Genomic DNA, 17,092 nt, shown 5'->3' on the forward strand with positions numbered 1-17,092 from the left:
ATCTAAACAGACTAAGCCATTTTAAGCAGATTCATATTTTTATTTTACTTAGAAGACGGATGGGAATCTGTTATCTAAGATAGATTGTTATAATTATGAAGGCAAATTCAGTGTGGATTAAAGTTATTAAAATTTTAAAGTAAAGCAATTTTTTATAACCCGCATTCATTGCTAATTTATGTTGAAGTACTTTCATATTTGTGATCGAAATGTATTAAAAAAATTGGCAGTACAAATATCTAGAGGGATGTTCAAGCCCTTTTCTGCTCTCCCCCTTAATCTTTTGATCGCCCATGGTGAAAGCTCAACCTTTAGCAGTGCTAATAATGTACTTTCTTGTTTGAGTTAACAGAAGTTCAATTTCAAAACATTGCAAACATTTTCAGACAATTTAAAGATTTTGAGCCTAATGCACTTACAGACAAATGACAGCATTCAGATATGATCCTTCTTTACCACATCATATGGTAAAGGTAGCTGTTGCCTGAGTAGGCACAAAGCAAAGAAACTTTTCCCACAGTTGAAATTTGAAAAGCAGTAATGGTGAAAACAGTTAAGAGAGTTTGCAAAATGTGTTGTGAAAAATTGAAGTTCATGCTCCAGAAGATGAAGTCAATTGAAAGACTATCCTTAAAAGGCTTAAGTAATTATAAATGAAGGTATTCAGTTCAAAATATCTACAGCATGCTCTGCATCACACCAATTAAAGTAGCAGTTGCTGATGACTCAATAATAAAACTTGGTTGAAAAAAAAACATGGTGAGTCCTTATTGAATCAAACAAAAAGTGTGAGAAAGATGAAGTTGATGGAATAATTGTTGAAGATTTTGTGGAGGTGTAATTATCTTCATCTTATTGCAAAAATAATAAATTCTGGTGGTAAGGATATTCAATTAGACAACATGAAATAAATTTGTGATCATGTTTAGATTTTATTTGAAAAACCAGGCAAATCTTGGGAATTAAAAGTTAGTACTGTAAAGAAATTCACACACTCAAACGTTATATACTGGTGGTTGAAAGTGCAATTTTTCTTGCATATAATTTATATTTAATCTCTTATTGGTGCAACATGCATTTCACTAAAGAACAATCGTTGTAAATCAGTTTGCGATACCTGTTCAAAGCTTTCCGGTCATACCACAACAAAACTCACTCCAACAATTCGAAGTTGAATCTTTATTTAAAAATAAGAAATGTCATGCCCCCCACCCTTTTTTTTCCCAGGACGACAGCTTAAACATTTTTGTTCCATATAAAAACCTATAACTCACACACACTAATGCAGCCAGAAATACCTTCTGGGGGGGGGGGAGGTTTGATCATAAATACTTTCTGGAGGGGAGTTTTTGATCAACAGAGTCCTTTCATTTGCATGAACTACTGTATTAGAATTCACATTTACATTAAAACCAATGCTTCTGGTTTTTTACCCCCAAAGCCCCCCCCCCCCTTGCTGCACCACTGCTCACCTGCCAATGATCACAATTTACAGAAATTTAGATGCTTTCACTGCAAAATGAAAGTGTGTATTTTAGGTCAGGCCCGCAATAAGTTCAAATTATTATTTTTTTTAAGTACAAAAATGTGTTTTAGAAAGTGGTCTTTTGTATGAAGATACATGATAGTTACTCACATTCAAATACATCAAAATTAAGAGCCAAAGCTTAAAACCTCTAGATTACAAATGTCATGACCCCAACACGTTATTCGCATTCGTCATCATTATGCATAATATATGTGTGTTATATTCAATTATAAACTTGTATTGATGCGTTTGAACCTGATATACCTTTTTAAAATTCTCCTGCAGCCCCAGAGGTTCTTGCACAAAAGCCATATGGAAAAGCTGTTGATGTGTGGTCAATTGGAGTTATTGCATACATATTGTAAGTAAGCTTGACTTTAGAGCCTATTTTGTAGTAAAATGCAGAAAATTTTACTTTGTATATTCGTTTATTTTTGTGATATGACTATGAACTATTTTTATTGATCACGAAACAAATTCACTCATGAATTATACTGTGTGTACTAGGGATGCACCAATAAGCCAATCGGCACCAGATTAATTGTAAGGATGATGATTTTCCAAACAACGATTTTTCCATCAACTTGATTTAGTTACAATTATACTCTTAGATTTAGTTACTAATTTGGTTATTTCTATGAGCAATGATTTATTTTTCTCTATTTTTATAATTTTTCTTTGAAAAAATATTTAAAAATTCTATGCAATCAGTTCTGTAAACCAATATTCTTTGTATATAGAAATATATTCTGTAAACTAAAATGAAAACTCAAACATGTATTCAGTTGATAAACATTTTTAGTTTTTCATCCGCTTTGATACTATTTACTGCCATTTAATGAAGGACTTTTATGTTTACAAAAATTATAAGGCAATCTTAAAGCACAATGCTGAAAGTAGGACGTGAAGAAATGTCTCAGCAGCACATGAGATTTGGGTGACAGTGCATAGATATCGATGCGCAAGATCAGTGTAAAATATAAAGAATAAATTTAAAAATGTGACATTGCTTCAAGTGTTCATAAAATTAAAATTAAAAAAAAAAAAACATCAAAGCATATTAAATAATTCTTAATTTTGTATCGAATGAAAAAGATAGTGATTTTAAAGACAACTATGAAGTGTATGTTGTATGCCTAAAAGGTGAGTAACTGAATTACCAAAAAATAGTTTAAATCAGAATATTCACTCACACATTTTGGAGGAGAGATGGAACAGACTGACATACGTATAAGTAATCATCTCGTAACCACCTACTTTTTTAAAAAATAAATATTAATTTAATGAGTATTTTTTAAATGAATGATTTTTTTTTTTCAATTCTGTATTTTTATTATTATTAACAATCTATTATTGACATGTTACCTTTTATTGCAGAAAATTACATTTATTGTTTATGAACTCATTCAGCGTAGTTTTTAGTTCTGAGCTCTTTAAATATTTTTAAAAAAAATGTCCAACTAATCAGTGAAAGTTGTCTGATTATTAATAATTGGCAAAGTAGCCTATTATGGCCGGTTATTGATTATTGTCTATTAATTGGTGGATCCCAGTGTCCACTTATGCTTGCAGCATCACTTTTTATAGTTTCTTATTCTATTCCTAATTTTTTTGCCTCTAAGTTTTTGCTTTTGTATATCATTCTTATGTATTATTTTCATGATTTTGTTATCCTGCAAACTACAGACATATTTTATTGTTATTTGCAGTTTAGCTTTACTCATGTCACTATTTTTCTCTAAAACAAGTGTTTTCCAGATTATGTGGATACCCTCCATTTTATGATGAAAATGATGCCAATTTGTTTGCACAAATATTAAAAGGAGAATTTGAATTTGATTCTCCATATTGGGATGAAATATCAGATTCAGGTAAAAAAAGGACTTTTATTTTTGGTTTTTCTTTGCAATTAGGAAACTTTTTTGCGAGTTTCTTTTCTGTGATTTTTTTTTATCTAAAAAGATTTATGACGAAATTTTACTGCAACCTTGCTATGTAACTTGTAATATACAAGTCAATATACAAGTACTAAATTTTATTATGCATCATATTCCCCTCCCTCATTTTTTTTTTTAAATATGTGTACTGTAATTGTGGTCACAGGATTCTACCTTTCAAAAAGAAGGAAAACTATTTGCTTTTGTGTTCAAGTATTGATTAACTACAAAACGGCAAGAAGGGTATATTGTGAGATGCAAAAATGAGAGCAGGACGCATCAAAGGTTGTCTTAAAGGGACTGGGTTCAGTGCCCTCCTTTATGTGTCTGTTTAAAGTGCTACTTTCCTCAAGAATTCTTATTTGACTTGAGAGGATTTTCTGTGATATAAAAGTATTTAATCTTAAACTAATGCATCATACCAGTCTGATCCACTAAACACTTTAGTTAATAAGTATTTCTTCCAAGACTATTACTAGCAGGGGAGTGCACATAAATTTTTGGGGCCCGTCACAAATAACTTTTACGCCCCCTGCCCTCTCCTTCATATTTATTGTTTACCTTTATCTCACCCCCCCCCCCCCCGTCCCTATTTACTAGCAATATTTTTTGAAGTATTTATCAGACATTTCCAAATTATATTGCCATTTGATTTAATTTTTGGTGCTGACAAAATAATTGCTTAATTATATTTATAAGTTTTTATGCTTTGATTTTCTGTACATTTTTAGGCTTTTCTGAAATTATTTGTTATGCATAGAATTCCTTTTATGTTCTTTTTGGAGAAGCATTTGAATTTTTTATTTTTTCGCTTGTTAAAAAGTATAAACAAATTTTATGTCTGGTGTGTATATGCATATATGTGTGTGTCTGAGTGTAGTTGCAAATTAACTTAATATAGCTATGCTAACATTAAACTATTGTTTTTATTTAGCTAAGGACTTCATTCGACATTTAATATGTGTTGATATGGAGAAAAGGTATACCTGCAAGCAAGCTCTAGGGCATCCTTGGTAATGCATATATGTGTTTGGTTTCTTATTTTTATTTTAATTGTTTCCAAAAAACTTAAAACATGTCTCTGTTTTAGGATTAGTGGAAACACTGCTAGTGACAAGAATATTCAAGCTAGTGTGAGTGAACAACTGAAAAAGAATTTTGCAAAGACAAAATGGAGGGTAAGTATTAAGTTTTAAACTGCTAACTTTAAAATGTATTTTGATTTATGATGACTATGTTCCCCCTTAATTTAACTTCATACAGTGAAACCTGTAATGTTGACCACCTTTCTAAGTTGACCACCTGTCTAAGTTGACCACTTTTGTCAGGAACGGAATTAGTCCTATCTTATATAATGAAGGATAACCTCTGTAACTTGACCACCTCTCTATCTTGACCACCTGTCTAACTTGACCACTAATGTACACCAGCTTTGGATTGGAGTATTGTAGAAAACCCTTTGTAAGTTGACCACTTAGTAAAAGCATTAAATTGTAATAAAAGTTTAATCAGTTATGCCTCAACTAAGCAACCAGACTTTTTAGAAAAACCAATGGATATTTATGTTTCCATCGAAAAACATTGCGCTAATGTTAAGCCCCAAAAAATGCACCAAACTTCAATAAAGAGTTATTTTGTTGAAGAGTAGATTAACGTGGTTACAAATGTAATAGAAAAAATCAAATGAAGAATTTGAGTCACTTTTGACTTGCTATGAATTTTTAGGAATTGTTAATATCAAGTAAGTAGTTTTTCATAAGCAATGATACAATTTGTTTTTGTTTTTTGATCGATTTACAGAAATTTTAAGTTTGTATGATGCTTTAAGCATCATTCTGGTAAATAATCTCTAAAAATATTTAAACAACAATTTTTCGTATTGTTTTAAAGTAATGTTAAACATTGAAAGTGAGTTTAAAGTATTTCAATTAGTTAAAAAAGAATGCATGGGACACAAGAAATGACAAAAAAAAAGTTTTCATTACTACCCTCTGTAAGTTGACTACCAAAGAACTGCACCGCAAGTGGTCAACTTACACAGGTTTCACTGTAGAATCTAAAGTTTTCAACATTTACTGTTAATTTTTATTTTTTTTTGATTTTTGACGGCTCATTTGTAAAAGGAAATCACACCGTTATAATCACACTTTGTGACTGGAGCTTTTGTGTTATACAGATTTTTGCATTATATGGATCAGTGATTCCCAACCTGGGGGCGATCGCCCCCAAAGGGGCGATCAAACTCTTCTTGGGGGCGATAAATTTCTGGGGGGCGACCGGTATTCGGATACCTGGTAATGGGAAATTCTTGACCTTTCAAAAACTATATTTATTAAAACAAATTGGTACACAATTCAGAAATATCTTTCAGAATACCTTTGTTGTGTAATACCGAAACAAGCATATAGCACGTCAAATCAAAGAAAGTCGTTCCCAGAAAATAAGGTGTGTATGATTTACAGCTCATTCAAATCTGTTCGGATAAAAAAAATCCCAAAAGCGAAAAATAAGATCTTTTATTTTATTGCCGTTTTCACAAGGAAGAAAAAAAATCTTATAAGCACTGTCTGACTGTTGGCGCCAGCATATATTCAACGCCTGAAAAGTGGATGGATATGTGTAGGAATGGATTTTTGCATTTACTTATCAGTTGTCATTCAGAATCTTGCAATCAGCGCATAAACCTCCTTACGTAGTTTCTATTGTTTGATTTAATTTAGTGAATTTCTGTTGAATTGTGTATGTTTCGTAGTGTGGAAGTTCGATATGAATTCGAAAAAGTGCCAGAAGTATTCAGCAGAGTATTTAAAATTTGGTTTTCTTACATCACCGCAAAATGTGCAGTTTCCACATTGTCTTTTGTGCGATAAAACATTTTCTAGCAATGAAGCGATGAAGCCCTCGCGAATGAAAGAGCATTTGTCAAGAGTACATGGTGACAAAGTAAATAAACCTCTTAGTTATTCTCAAGACCTCAAAAAAAAAAAAAAAAGCGGATAAACGGCCAAAGGTGGTTGAATTACTTAGAAGGCAAGCAACAGATCTTGACAAAGGGCTTCTTGCTTCTTACGAAGTGTCTCTTTTGATAGCAAAATGTGTTAACTTCATACGATTGGCGAATCTCTTATTCTACCGGCTGCCAAAAAAATAGTTGAAATTTTGCTTGGTGAGGGCTCCAGTAAAAAGATAAGTCAATCTCGCCCCCTGAGTAACAACACAGTTTCCAGGAGAATAGGTGAAATGGCTGCTGACGTTGAGTGCAAATTCATAAATGTTTTGAAACAAAGTAAATTTGCACTACAGATTGATGAATAAACTGTGACAGATAACAGAGCTATGCTATTTTATTAGCTTACGTGAGGTTTATTAATGAGCTGAAAGAGATAACTGAGGAAATGTTGTTCGTCAGAACTTTGATTACTGATACAAAGGGATCGTCGATTTTTAAAGTGGTGAAGGATTATTTTGAAGAAAAAGAAATTCCATTGACAAATGTAAGTGCTTGCGCAGCAGGTGCCCCTGCCATAGCGGGTCGTCATATTGGGTTTCTTGCACACCTTAAAAAAGAAGTGCCAGAAGTGATTACAATCCATTGTGTCATTTATCGTCAACACTTGGCTGCAAAAAAATTGAGTGGTGTTTTACATGAAACCTTACAATTAGTCATTACTGGTATTAACAAGATCAAATCTAATTTTCTCAATGATCACCTGTTTTGACACCTTTGCCATGAAAATGATAAAAAATTTGAACACTTGCATTTACATACGTCTGTGCGATGACTTTCCAAAGGAAACTGTTTGCGCCGTTTCTTTGAATTATTCAACTCTGTAGCTGAGTTTCTCGACTTGCATGATCCTGCTTTAAGTGAGAATTCGAAACAGCGCAAATTGGAACTTGCGTATCTCACAGATATTTTTGAAAAAAATTAACACAGTCAACATTAAGCTTCAAGGAAACAAGATGAGCCTCATCAAGGCCAAAAGCATAATTTCAGCATTCATTGCCAAATTCGAAATCCACAAGGCAAATATTGTCCGTAAGGAATTTATCCTGTTTCCGACTCCAAAAAAAGTTTAATCTTGGATGATGAACTTCCTGAAGAAAAATTTTTAATTTTTATTGATCACCTTGATCAGTTAAAAAAGAACATGGAATCAAGGTTTGCAGATTTGATCAACTTACAAATTCCTGACTGGATTTTATACCCATTAATTTTGAAGATGTGGATGAACTGGAAAACTCTTGGCAGACAGAGTTTATGGATTTGAAATTTGATTGTGAATCAAAAATTACTTTCAAGCAATACGGTTACGAACTTGCCTGGGTGAAGCTTATGGGTACTTACCCACAACTTTGGAAAAAAGTTGAACAGCTCCTCATCTCATTCCCCTCAACATATTTAGTTTAAAGAGGATTTAGCTCTGTAGTGTAGCTTCTCTCGAAGCAAAGAAATAGATTGAACATCTGCCTCAGACCTCAGATTAAATCTCACTAATATAAAGCCAAACATCAAAGCTTTAACAGAGTTCCATCAAGCACAAGGCAGCCATTAAAAAAGAAAAAACAAATCTTAACAGCTAAAATTTTCAATTTTTTTCGGATTTCAATTTAAAAAAAAAGCATGTTACTGAAAAATGTTCTTATTTTTGCAAAGTATGTAAATGACGTTGGTTAATTAAAGCACTTCAAATTACGTTTTTTCTTTTTTGGGGGGGGGGGAGGAGGAGGGGTTAAGAATAAAAAAGTTCCGTTTTAAAGCTAATTATTGCTTATCATTCACTTTTTGAAGCTTTAAACTAAAATGAGGCGTTCAGTAACGTTAATCTTCACTAAAATTATCTAATTTGTGTTTTTAAGGGAATAACGTGGGGGGGGGGGGGCGATAGATGTGATTTAGCTTCCGAAAGGGGCGATGGACCAAAAAAGGTTGGGAACCACTGATATAGATCATTTCCCAAATTTTGAAACAAATATTCAGAATATATCCATATATTTGCACTTCAGAAAAAGTATTAACTACAGTGAGTATTAAAGCACTAATTATACAATATAATATATGTATATTGTCATTCACAAATAAATGTGTTTCACAATCAAAAAAAGTGAATTATCCTGCACTTTTGCTAGCTTTATGGTTTGCATAACAGATGTGTCTTCAAGAGCGATCTAGTATTCTTTTTTACTATGGATACTAATTTTCACTTAAAAGCTTCGAATTAAAATGAAAAGATAAAAAATGGTTTCATAATTTAATTTGCTTAACAAATTTTATGTTTGCAAGGCAAAACAGAGGGCTTTTTTTAAATGCAAAATTTATTGTTCACTTCTGAAAAGTTATGTGGTTAATAGAGAATTGCGTTATATAGGTCGGCGTTATAATGGTATTCTACTGTATTGGTTATGTTTTACTAATTGGCCGTGATGCACCAGGTTGAGTCAAAAGTTTTTTCGTATTTTCCCCATCCTGGATTGGCAGGCTTGAATGTAATCTATGCAAATTACAGTTCCTGCACAGCTGATCTAAAATGGTAGAGTGGAGTTGTACCTTGATAATTCTTATCAGTTGCTGTGATTTCTCGTGCCTGTGTAGGCATTGCAGTCTCTTGAAATGGCGGATAATAAGCTAGCAATTTGTCTTATTTTGCGTTTCCTCTGGAAAAAGGTCTTAATGCAAAGGCAGCCGCAAAAGAAATTATCAGTGTTGAGGGTCCTGGTTATGTAAATAAGCGCACTGCTCAAAATTGGTTTAAGCGTTTCAAGGAAGGTGATACGACTCTTGAAGAGAAACCAAGATCTGGATGGCCATCTGTTGTCAATAACGAAGTTTTGCTGGAAGCTATCCAACACCAGCCGATTTCTAGCACCCAAGCATTATCAGCAGAACTTGGTCCTTTCCAAAGTACTATCAATCGACACCTCTGCCAAGTGGAGTTCATGAATAGGTGCTGTCAAGAAGTACTTTTGTAGGTAAAAATACGAAAAAACTTTTGACTCAACCTAGTAAGTTTACTCAGCAGTGCAGTGTAATAAAGCCAATTGACTGCTTAGATTTTTCAAAAGAACTATTACAAATTATTCTGGAAAAGGTTGCCATTGTACCCTTTTCTGATAGTGGTCTCCTTCAAAATCTGGATCTGCCCTTGGTTCAGTTGTTCATGTCACCTTATCTTAAGGTATACCTTTGTGGATAAGCTTTTAGGGCGTTACTAGGATAGTAAGTGGACTTTCAGATTATGATTATCATTCCTAGCTGGAAGACAAAAAATATGCTATGCAGCTAAGAAAAGTGGTGGTGGGAGGGACAGGTATGTTATTCAGTTAATTCAATTTCTTAAAATGCTATATGACAGTCAGATATTTTTTTTCACCGAAAGTTATTCTTAGTTTCTATAATCAATTTAATAATATCAATTTTTAATGCCTTAAGGCACAGCTGAAGTTTAAAAAAAAAAAAACAAAAGAAAGTTTTAAATACATTACTAAGAGTTAAGTTATGTGGAATAAAATTAGCCAACGATAGCTCTTTCAAGCTCAGTTACTTTTAGTTGATATATTTATCAACAACCTTAACTTCGTCTAAAAAATCAGTTAAAAGTCTTGACATGCACAATTATTCAATAAAATGCAAACATTGCTTGTTTCAGGAATATTCCTACATGCGAAACTTTCAACTAAGGCAAAGCTTTACATTAGGGTGGTTGCTGAATACGGTACTAAAATTAGCACTCTCTTCATCTTTTGTATGAAATATGAAATTGATCTTTTCATCAGGGCTAGCACGGGAGGGACAGGACCTGTTGGCCCAAGCCCAAGTCTGAAGGGGGGACCAATATTTTATAAATAAGGGGTGAAATATACGTAGGGACAAAAGGGGAGTAAACAGTATGAAGGAACCCCATAAAAGTCATATGTGACGGGCCCCAAAATTACTGATTATCCCTGCTCTTCATACGTAATATATTTATCCATAAGCACTTTTTTTTATTTTAAAAACAGAATTCCTCGTTACTTTTGTGGCTTTTTTCTTATAAAATATCCTGTACCATGGATAAATATTGGAAATGAATCTGTGTGATATTGAAATTACCTTAAGAAAGTCCAGGTGATTTTATAAGCGATTGCAATGTTTTAAGTCCTTTGACTATCTATCCAAGAATATATGATGTCAAGTTCTTATACTGTGAGATGGAACTTTGGAAAAGTTATCTCATATGTGAGGTGACTTTGTCGAGGTTTGACCTTATTTGTTCAGATCCTCCATCTTCACAGTTGTGTCAAATTTTCTGAAGAATTTTGCTTTCCAAAAGTCTTAAAAACTCAGAAGCAGTCCAACTTAAAGATCAAGTCTCAGGTTCATATTAGACTATTGGATGAATAATCATTTCAAAAATGAGAATTTTAAATTTTATGTTAGTATAACTTTAGTTGGGGCAAAGCTAACCTGACAGCATAATAATGCTATGATCTGTTTAGCCTATGCAATGCTGCCAAGTTCGATTTGCCCCAGCTATAAATCTTCACCTTTCTGCAAAGCAAAATAACGTCTGCTTCCTGCAAAAATTCTTGCTCTTATTTCCGGATGAATGTTTTTATTTTCAGGGCGAAGTATTCAAAATACTTAAGTTTGATTTCTTTACTCTTTCATAGCTTATTCCTTCACATTCTAGATATGTTGGAATCTTTTTTTTTTTTTTTTTTTTTGAATTGATCATACACTATATTTTAAATCCAATCATACTTAGTGCAATTTCTTTGGAAAGAGAAAGCAGATTTGCAGAACACTCTCAGAATGTCATTTGGTTCTTTGTCACCAGCACCAGATCAGCTGCAAATGCAAAATATTGGCAAGTTTAGTTAAATAGGTTGCCTCTTGATTAAATTCTGACATATTCTGGACAAATATTAAACAGACAAGACCACAGCTGATAACCCTTTATTGCTATTTAATTTTTTTTAAAACTTTAACTAAAATATGTGATACAAATTTATTTTCAAATCTATTAATGTTTCAACTTATCTTTCCAGCAAGCCTATAATGCTACAGCTGTTATTCGTCAAATGAGAAAATTAGCCATGTCAAGTACTGGTAGCTCAATGGACAGCAGCACAAATTTACTTGGGTCCTCAAGTCAAGGTTTGAACTCTACCGGTGGCCAAGCAACAATTACTAACAAAACATCAAGTAGTGCACCAACGCCCTCAATGTGAAATATCAAACTTCTTGCAGTCAGGGAAACTTAAAACTTCTGGCCTATAGGAATTAAAGGAGGAAGGATATATACATTGCTGCAATGTATTTCTTGCAGACATTTTTGCTTCAAAATGCATGCCCTTGATGTAATTTACAACGTAATTTAATCTATCAGAAAAGCAGTGCTACAAAGATATGAAGTTATAGGAAAACATGATTTTTCTCCCTCTATGAATGTACATAAGAAATAATGCAATACTTAGTGTTTAATTTCCTGTTGTATATTTTGTTATGTTTTGGTAATTTACTTTTGTTTATGGGCTGAATGATTATTCTAAGGCTATATTAGAATGAATGATAATTTTTATATAAATTTGAATAGTACATACTACATTACATAAAAATACATACTACATTTTTACATGAATTTGTAAAACTACTTTTTAGCAGAAATTTACTTATTATGTAATGTTATTATTGAAAAAACGATGGATGGAAGGAAGAAAGAAAAAAAAATGCATATATTAAATTATATTTTGGTTATATTGCTCTTTAATTGCTTATTCCCACCATTTTGCTAATTCTTGTTCTGACCAAGTTTTGATGACGTACCACGAATTCTACTACATTTTTCTTCGTTATTAAATTTATTAAAATAAAATATTGATTATTAAGACTTTTAAATCAAAAATGTAAAGCATATTCAAATTTATACATATACTTTATAGCCTTGAGTGATCCTTTTTTATGAAGGAAAGGACACTCATAAAAAATCAATTTGTGCATGCATATTTTGCTCTGTCTAAATTAATGCCTTAGATATGTTTTGCATTAAATTTTATTTTCTGTTTTATCCAAAATGAAGTTTTTCTGTGATTTTAGTATTTTATACTTTTGATAGTCCTCAACTACAAACTTTATTTAAACTGCCAGTACTTTCCTTCAGCCCACGACTGAAAGTTCATTAAAGTTTACTTAACAGTTGAAACAAAATAGTTTTAAATGAATTGTGTATTTCACGATTCCCTAAATAGTTTAAATTTTTATTATGTACATATAAATGCATATATAAATAAATATATATATATATATCTATACATAAGAAATTGAATGCCATTTTACTATTTATAAAGTATGCAACAGAAAATGACTATTTTATTTCTGTGTTTATTTTAACTGCTGCACAAATGTTTTTTGATGTATATTAATATCTGTGATGTATGTGTGTTCAAGTGCCATTTACCACCCCGTCTTATTTTTGTAAAAGATGGATTCCTTTGATTTTGTTGAATATATTTTTTTAAATTTTATTTTTTAATTATAGTGCTATTTTTTTTTTCTTTTTTAATTTTGCGATATTATTTGGAATCATTCATTTAGTAATCTGAACGAATTTGCACAAACTAGTTAAAAGTTTTATGAAATCTACCAGAAAATTAATTATTTTGTTTATATTAATCATAAACAAATCACATGTAAAAACATTAAACTTTTGAGACTTAATAACGTTAATTGGTAATTCTTTGAAAAAACTTGAAGTGTTTTTTTGGAATTCTAGTTTTGTGTATTAATGACATTGATTTAAAGGTAAAAAGAAAAAAAAAATCTAGATTTTCTCTTTATTTTTGCGGCACACTTTTTGCTGCATAAATTACCTGGTTAAATATTTTGAAAAATAAGCTAAAAGATGGTAAAACTGAAGTCTTAAAAATAAAAATAAAATAAAAATTTTATTTCACAAATTGCAAAGCACAATAGTTATATTTAACAGCCTTTTTCTGCCATTTTGAAAAGTATAGTTACCAAAAGACGATTTAATCCATCAATTTTCTCTTTTATAGTTTTTATTTCTTCATATGCTTCTTTATCCAATTGTTTGCTTTTCTGCTTGGTTGAAGAAACATCATTACATTATGAAATATTAAGGCTTAAATGTGCTTTGACAAATCACTAAAGCTTTGCAAAAAAAAAAAAAAAATTTTTTGGCACATCCAAAATTTTGGCTCAAACCACTTTGTCATGGTCCTAAATGCATTTATTATTTCTTATCAAGAAAATGATATTTATCTCAAAACCACTTAGAATATTTTGTTTAAAGTAAAATTTGTACTTATTTTTTTAAAAAATTGAGTACAAATTTTATGTTTAATAATTTTATTTGTTGACTTTCAGGTATACAGAAGAAAAAAAAAAACCCTCTGAGCTCTATTTGGCTAGAAATAAATATACACCTCATTATTAAAAGAATTCTTTGTTATCATTAGATAAATATTTACTAGTTGCATTTAATTTTATGTATTAAATTTTAAATTTAGCTTTTATTGAAATGAAAATTTTAGAAAATATTCCCAAAATTATATGCATTTATTGTGATTTTGGTTTTAAAGAAGAATATAAATTTTTGCGATTTCTTTGAATATTTTTGCCATTTTGTTAGCATTTAATGTGGCTGTTTTTTTTTTTTTTTTTTTTTGAATAATTTAATATCACACCAACTAGAACTATTTTACAAGTGAGTCAAGGCATATAATCAAGCTAGAAGTATCCATGCATATCCATTATAAATCACTGCATATTTTATACTTGTGTGTTCTATAAGGTGTTTGCTGTAATATGTGCAACTTTTTTTTTTTTTTTTTTTCGTTCTGGTGTACTTTGCAGGTTTATAGATGACAGATAAATAGCGCTCAATTTTTCTATCTGACATTTATTGTACAATGCCTGTGACCCTCCCCACCCCTCATTTCTTTGATTAGTATGATCCAGCATTAGTGTTATTCTTGAGATCTGAGAGTTAAAAAACCCTCCAGTTCACATCAACATACTAATTTTCAGGGAATGAAGCTTGATTTTGTATAATTGCCGATAAAATTAATTCCCATACAAAAAGTTGTTGAATTGACCTTTACTAGCATTTAAAGGCTAATTTATAATTGATTTTATCTTTTGAATTTCATTGTATTATTGATTGAAATGTCTTGAAAATTAAATGGAGAAAAACCCTGCTTGTTTCTTGACTTTTTAGTCTATGATAAGTTGAGTTCTGATTGGTTGAGACTAAAACATTTCCATTTGTTAAGATAAGTGTAATGAAAGCAGGTTTGTGCTGGTGATGACATTTTTTGGCATTGTGCCAATCTGAATTTCACTTCTTTCAACACAAACATTATGGAGCTTGTCCAAGGACTAACATGATTAAAACAGAGCCAGACTATTGTTAAGTTTATTTTCTTTCGTAATTTAAAAACAATTGTTTTCTAGAAATGTTTTAAGCATGAAGTAACTTAGATGTAAAACTTTTATTGTTATTTTCTTTATTCTTAGTTAAGATTTTTATGCCCTCACATATCAAAGCAGATTTTATTTGCTTAAAAAATTTATCTGGTTGAGAATGAAAATTCTTATAAAATAGCTAAAGGGGATTAAGTTATTGATTTAATTATACAGATGCAGATATGTTGTGCACTATGAAATTGTTAAAATTAAGCACTATTAATAAATATGTAGATAATAATTGTTATAATCTCAGAATGTATGCCTTTTGCTTTATAGTAATGTATATGATGAGACCATTGGTAGTTCTTGTTCAATAAAAAGTGTAGTAATTAGTCACTGTTATGAGCAATTTAACAAATTAGACATTTGCAGTGCCAAATAAATTCATGAATAAATATGCTTAACAAATGTTTCTTTTGTAATAAAATTTTTCCCATTCAGTTATTATTTTAGAATTGTATCAAATATGGTGCTATTATATTAAATTGAAATATTTCTTGTAGTTTTCCCCCCTCTAATTCAGTTTATGAGTTATACGTGGTGTAGTTGGGGTGAAACATATACATATCACTTTTTTCTTTCAAAATTTTTCAACTTCAGTAATTCTTATGTTCTCAACTGTTCCACTGAGCAATATTCTATCTTTTTTTGTGCTCTCAACCATACTTAACTGTAGTTTGATGTTAAATCTAAGTTTTTCTGTTTAACTTCAAAACTCAACAGTTGAATAAGTAAATAGTAACAATAGAACTCATTGTATGTTGATGTTCCTTTAACATCATAAGTCCCTTCTGAAAAGTTGGAGTATGTTTATTCACATAAGGATCATGGCTTAAATTTTTTTCACTAACATATATTACAGAAAAATGTTTATATTGAAGCTACAATCATTTATGTAAGCAAATTGGCTAAATATGTTGAATTCAGTTTTACTTTTTTATTTTAAGTTTTTAATATTTTGCTATCATTTAACTGTGAAGACTTAACTTGATATGTTCTTCATTTCCTGTTCTATTATTCAGCAGCAATTGTTACGCATTTATGTTTCTTGAATCGATGAAATGATCTCTGATTTTTAAATATAATTCTTAAATTTAAAATAGTTTCCCAGTAAGAATGTTTATTTATTGTTTTTTCCTTTCAAAATTTAATTCATTTAAGTTCTCAAATGATTGAAGTTTTTCTAAGTGAATAAGTCCTCTTCCAATTAAATTGGGAACTACATTTCAAACAGTCAATTTTATGAAACGTAAAAGTTATCTGTTAAAATGCTATTGAAAATTTTATCCTGTTAGGCTAGTTCTTTAATTTTTGAAATTTCCCAAAAGAAATTTAAACTTCTGATTTAATTTTTGAGTTTTCTAGATTCGTATGGAACAATAGCTTGAAAACATCAGCTTAAAATGTGTGCCAAATTGCAAAATGTTGGGAAGTTAAGAGACATAAAAGTTGCTTTTTGTTTCTTGCCTTTTTAAAGAGTATTTATGGGAAGTGTATGAAATACAAATAAAATATTGTCTTTTTTACTATATCTGTATTGAACTAGTGTTACATATAAGCATAAAATTATCATCTATGTTTTTAAAAACTTTTTTGATTTTTCCTCTCATTTGAAGAATTTGAAAGATATGCTTAATGGTTATCACATTTAAAATGAAGAAGATTGCTTTTCTTCTTAATTCTGCGCTATGCATTTATAACTTATGTTATAAGCTGTTTTTTTTTTTTCTTTTTTTTCCCCTCGCAATTAGTTTTTTTAATCCACTTGGAAGATTGTAAAATTCGCATATTGAAAAACAAAATTCAACTAATAATTCGCTGTGGTTGTTACATTGATACATCATGTTTAGAACGCTGAAAATTTTCAAATATTACTTTTCAGTATCTCTAAATAGTTTTTTTTGCACTCATAAATTTAATACCAATCTTCTAATTAAAGTTTTAGTACACGCAATGTGACATGGAATATTTCTGAAGTTTTTAAACATGTCTCTTACTTTCTAATTTGTTTTTGAATAAATGCAGGTTCAACTTTTTTAGTCTTATATTGTTTTGACAATTTTTTTAAACGCTGGGTCATTTGAAGAAAAACTGCATTTTATTATTGTTATTGTGTTCATTTTAAGCAGATTTATTGTATGATATTTAAAATGTTGT

At 30.7% G+C, this 17,092-nt stretch overlaps 1 protein-coding gene across 1 annotated transcript in view; it reads left to right on the forward strand.

Moving 5' to 3' along the window:
* LOC129216064 (calcium/calmodulin-dependent protein kinase type 1-like) overlaps positions 1–14,078 on the forward strand; it is a 55,257-nt gene extending 41,179 nt beyond the window's left edge. The window contains exons 6-10 of the mRNA XM_054850208.1: positions 1,814–1,889; positions 3,287–3,399; positions 4,400–4,478; positions 4,556–4,643; positions 11,494–14,078. Coding sequence (XP_054706183.1) covers positions 1,814–1,889; positions 3,287–3,399; positions 4,400–4,478; positions 4,556–4,643; positions 11,494–11,676 — 539 coding nt within the window. The 3' untranslated portion in view covers positions 11,677–14,078. The remainder of the gene's footprint in view (positions 1–1,813; positions 1,890–3,286; positions 3,400–4,399; positions 4,479–4,555; positions 4,644–11,493) is intronic.
* Positions 14,079–17,092: the final 3,014 nt, after the last annotated feature.

This window comes from Uloborus diversus, chromosome 2, assembly GCF_026930045.1.
Source record: "Uloborus diversus isolate 005 chromosome 2, Udiv.v.3.1, whole genome shotgun sequence".
NCBI classification, from domain to species: Eukaryota; Metazoa; Arthropoda; class Arachnida; order Araneae; family Uloboridae; genus Uloborus; species Uloborus diversus.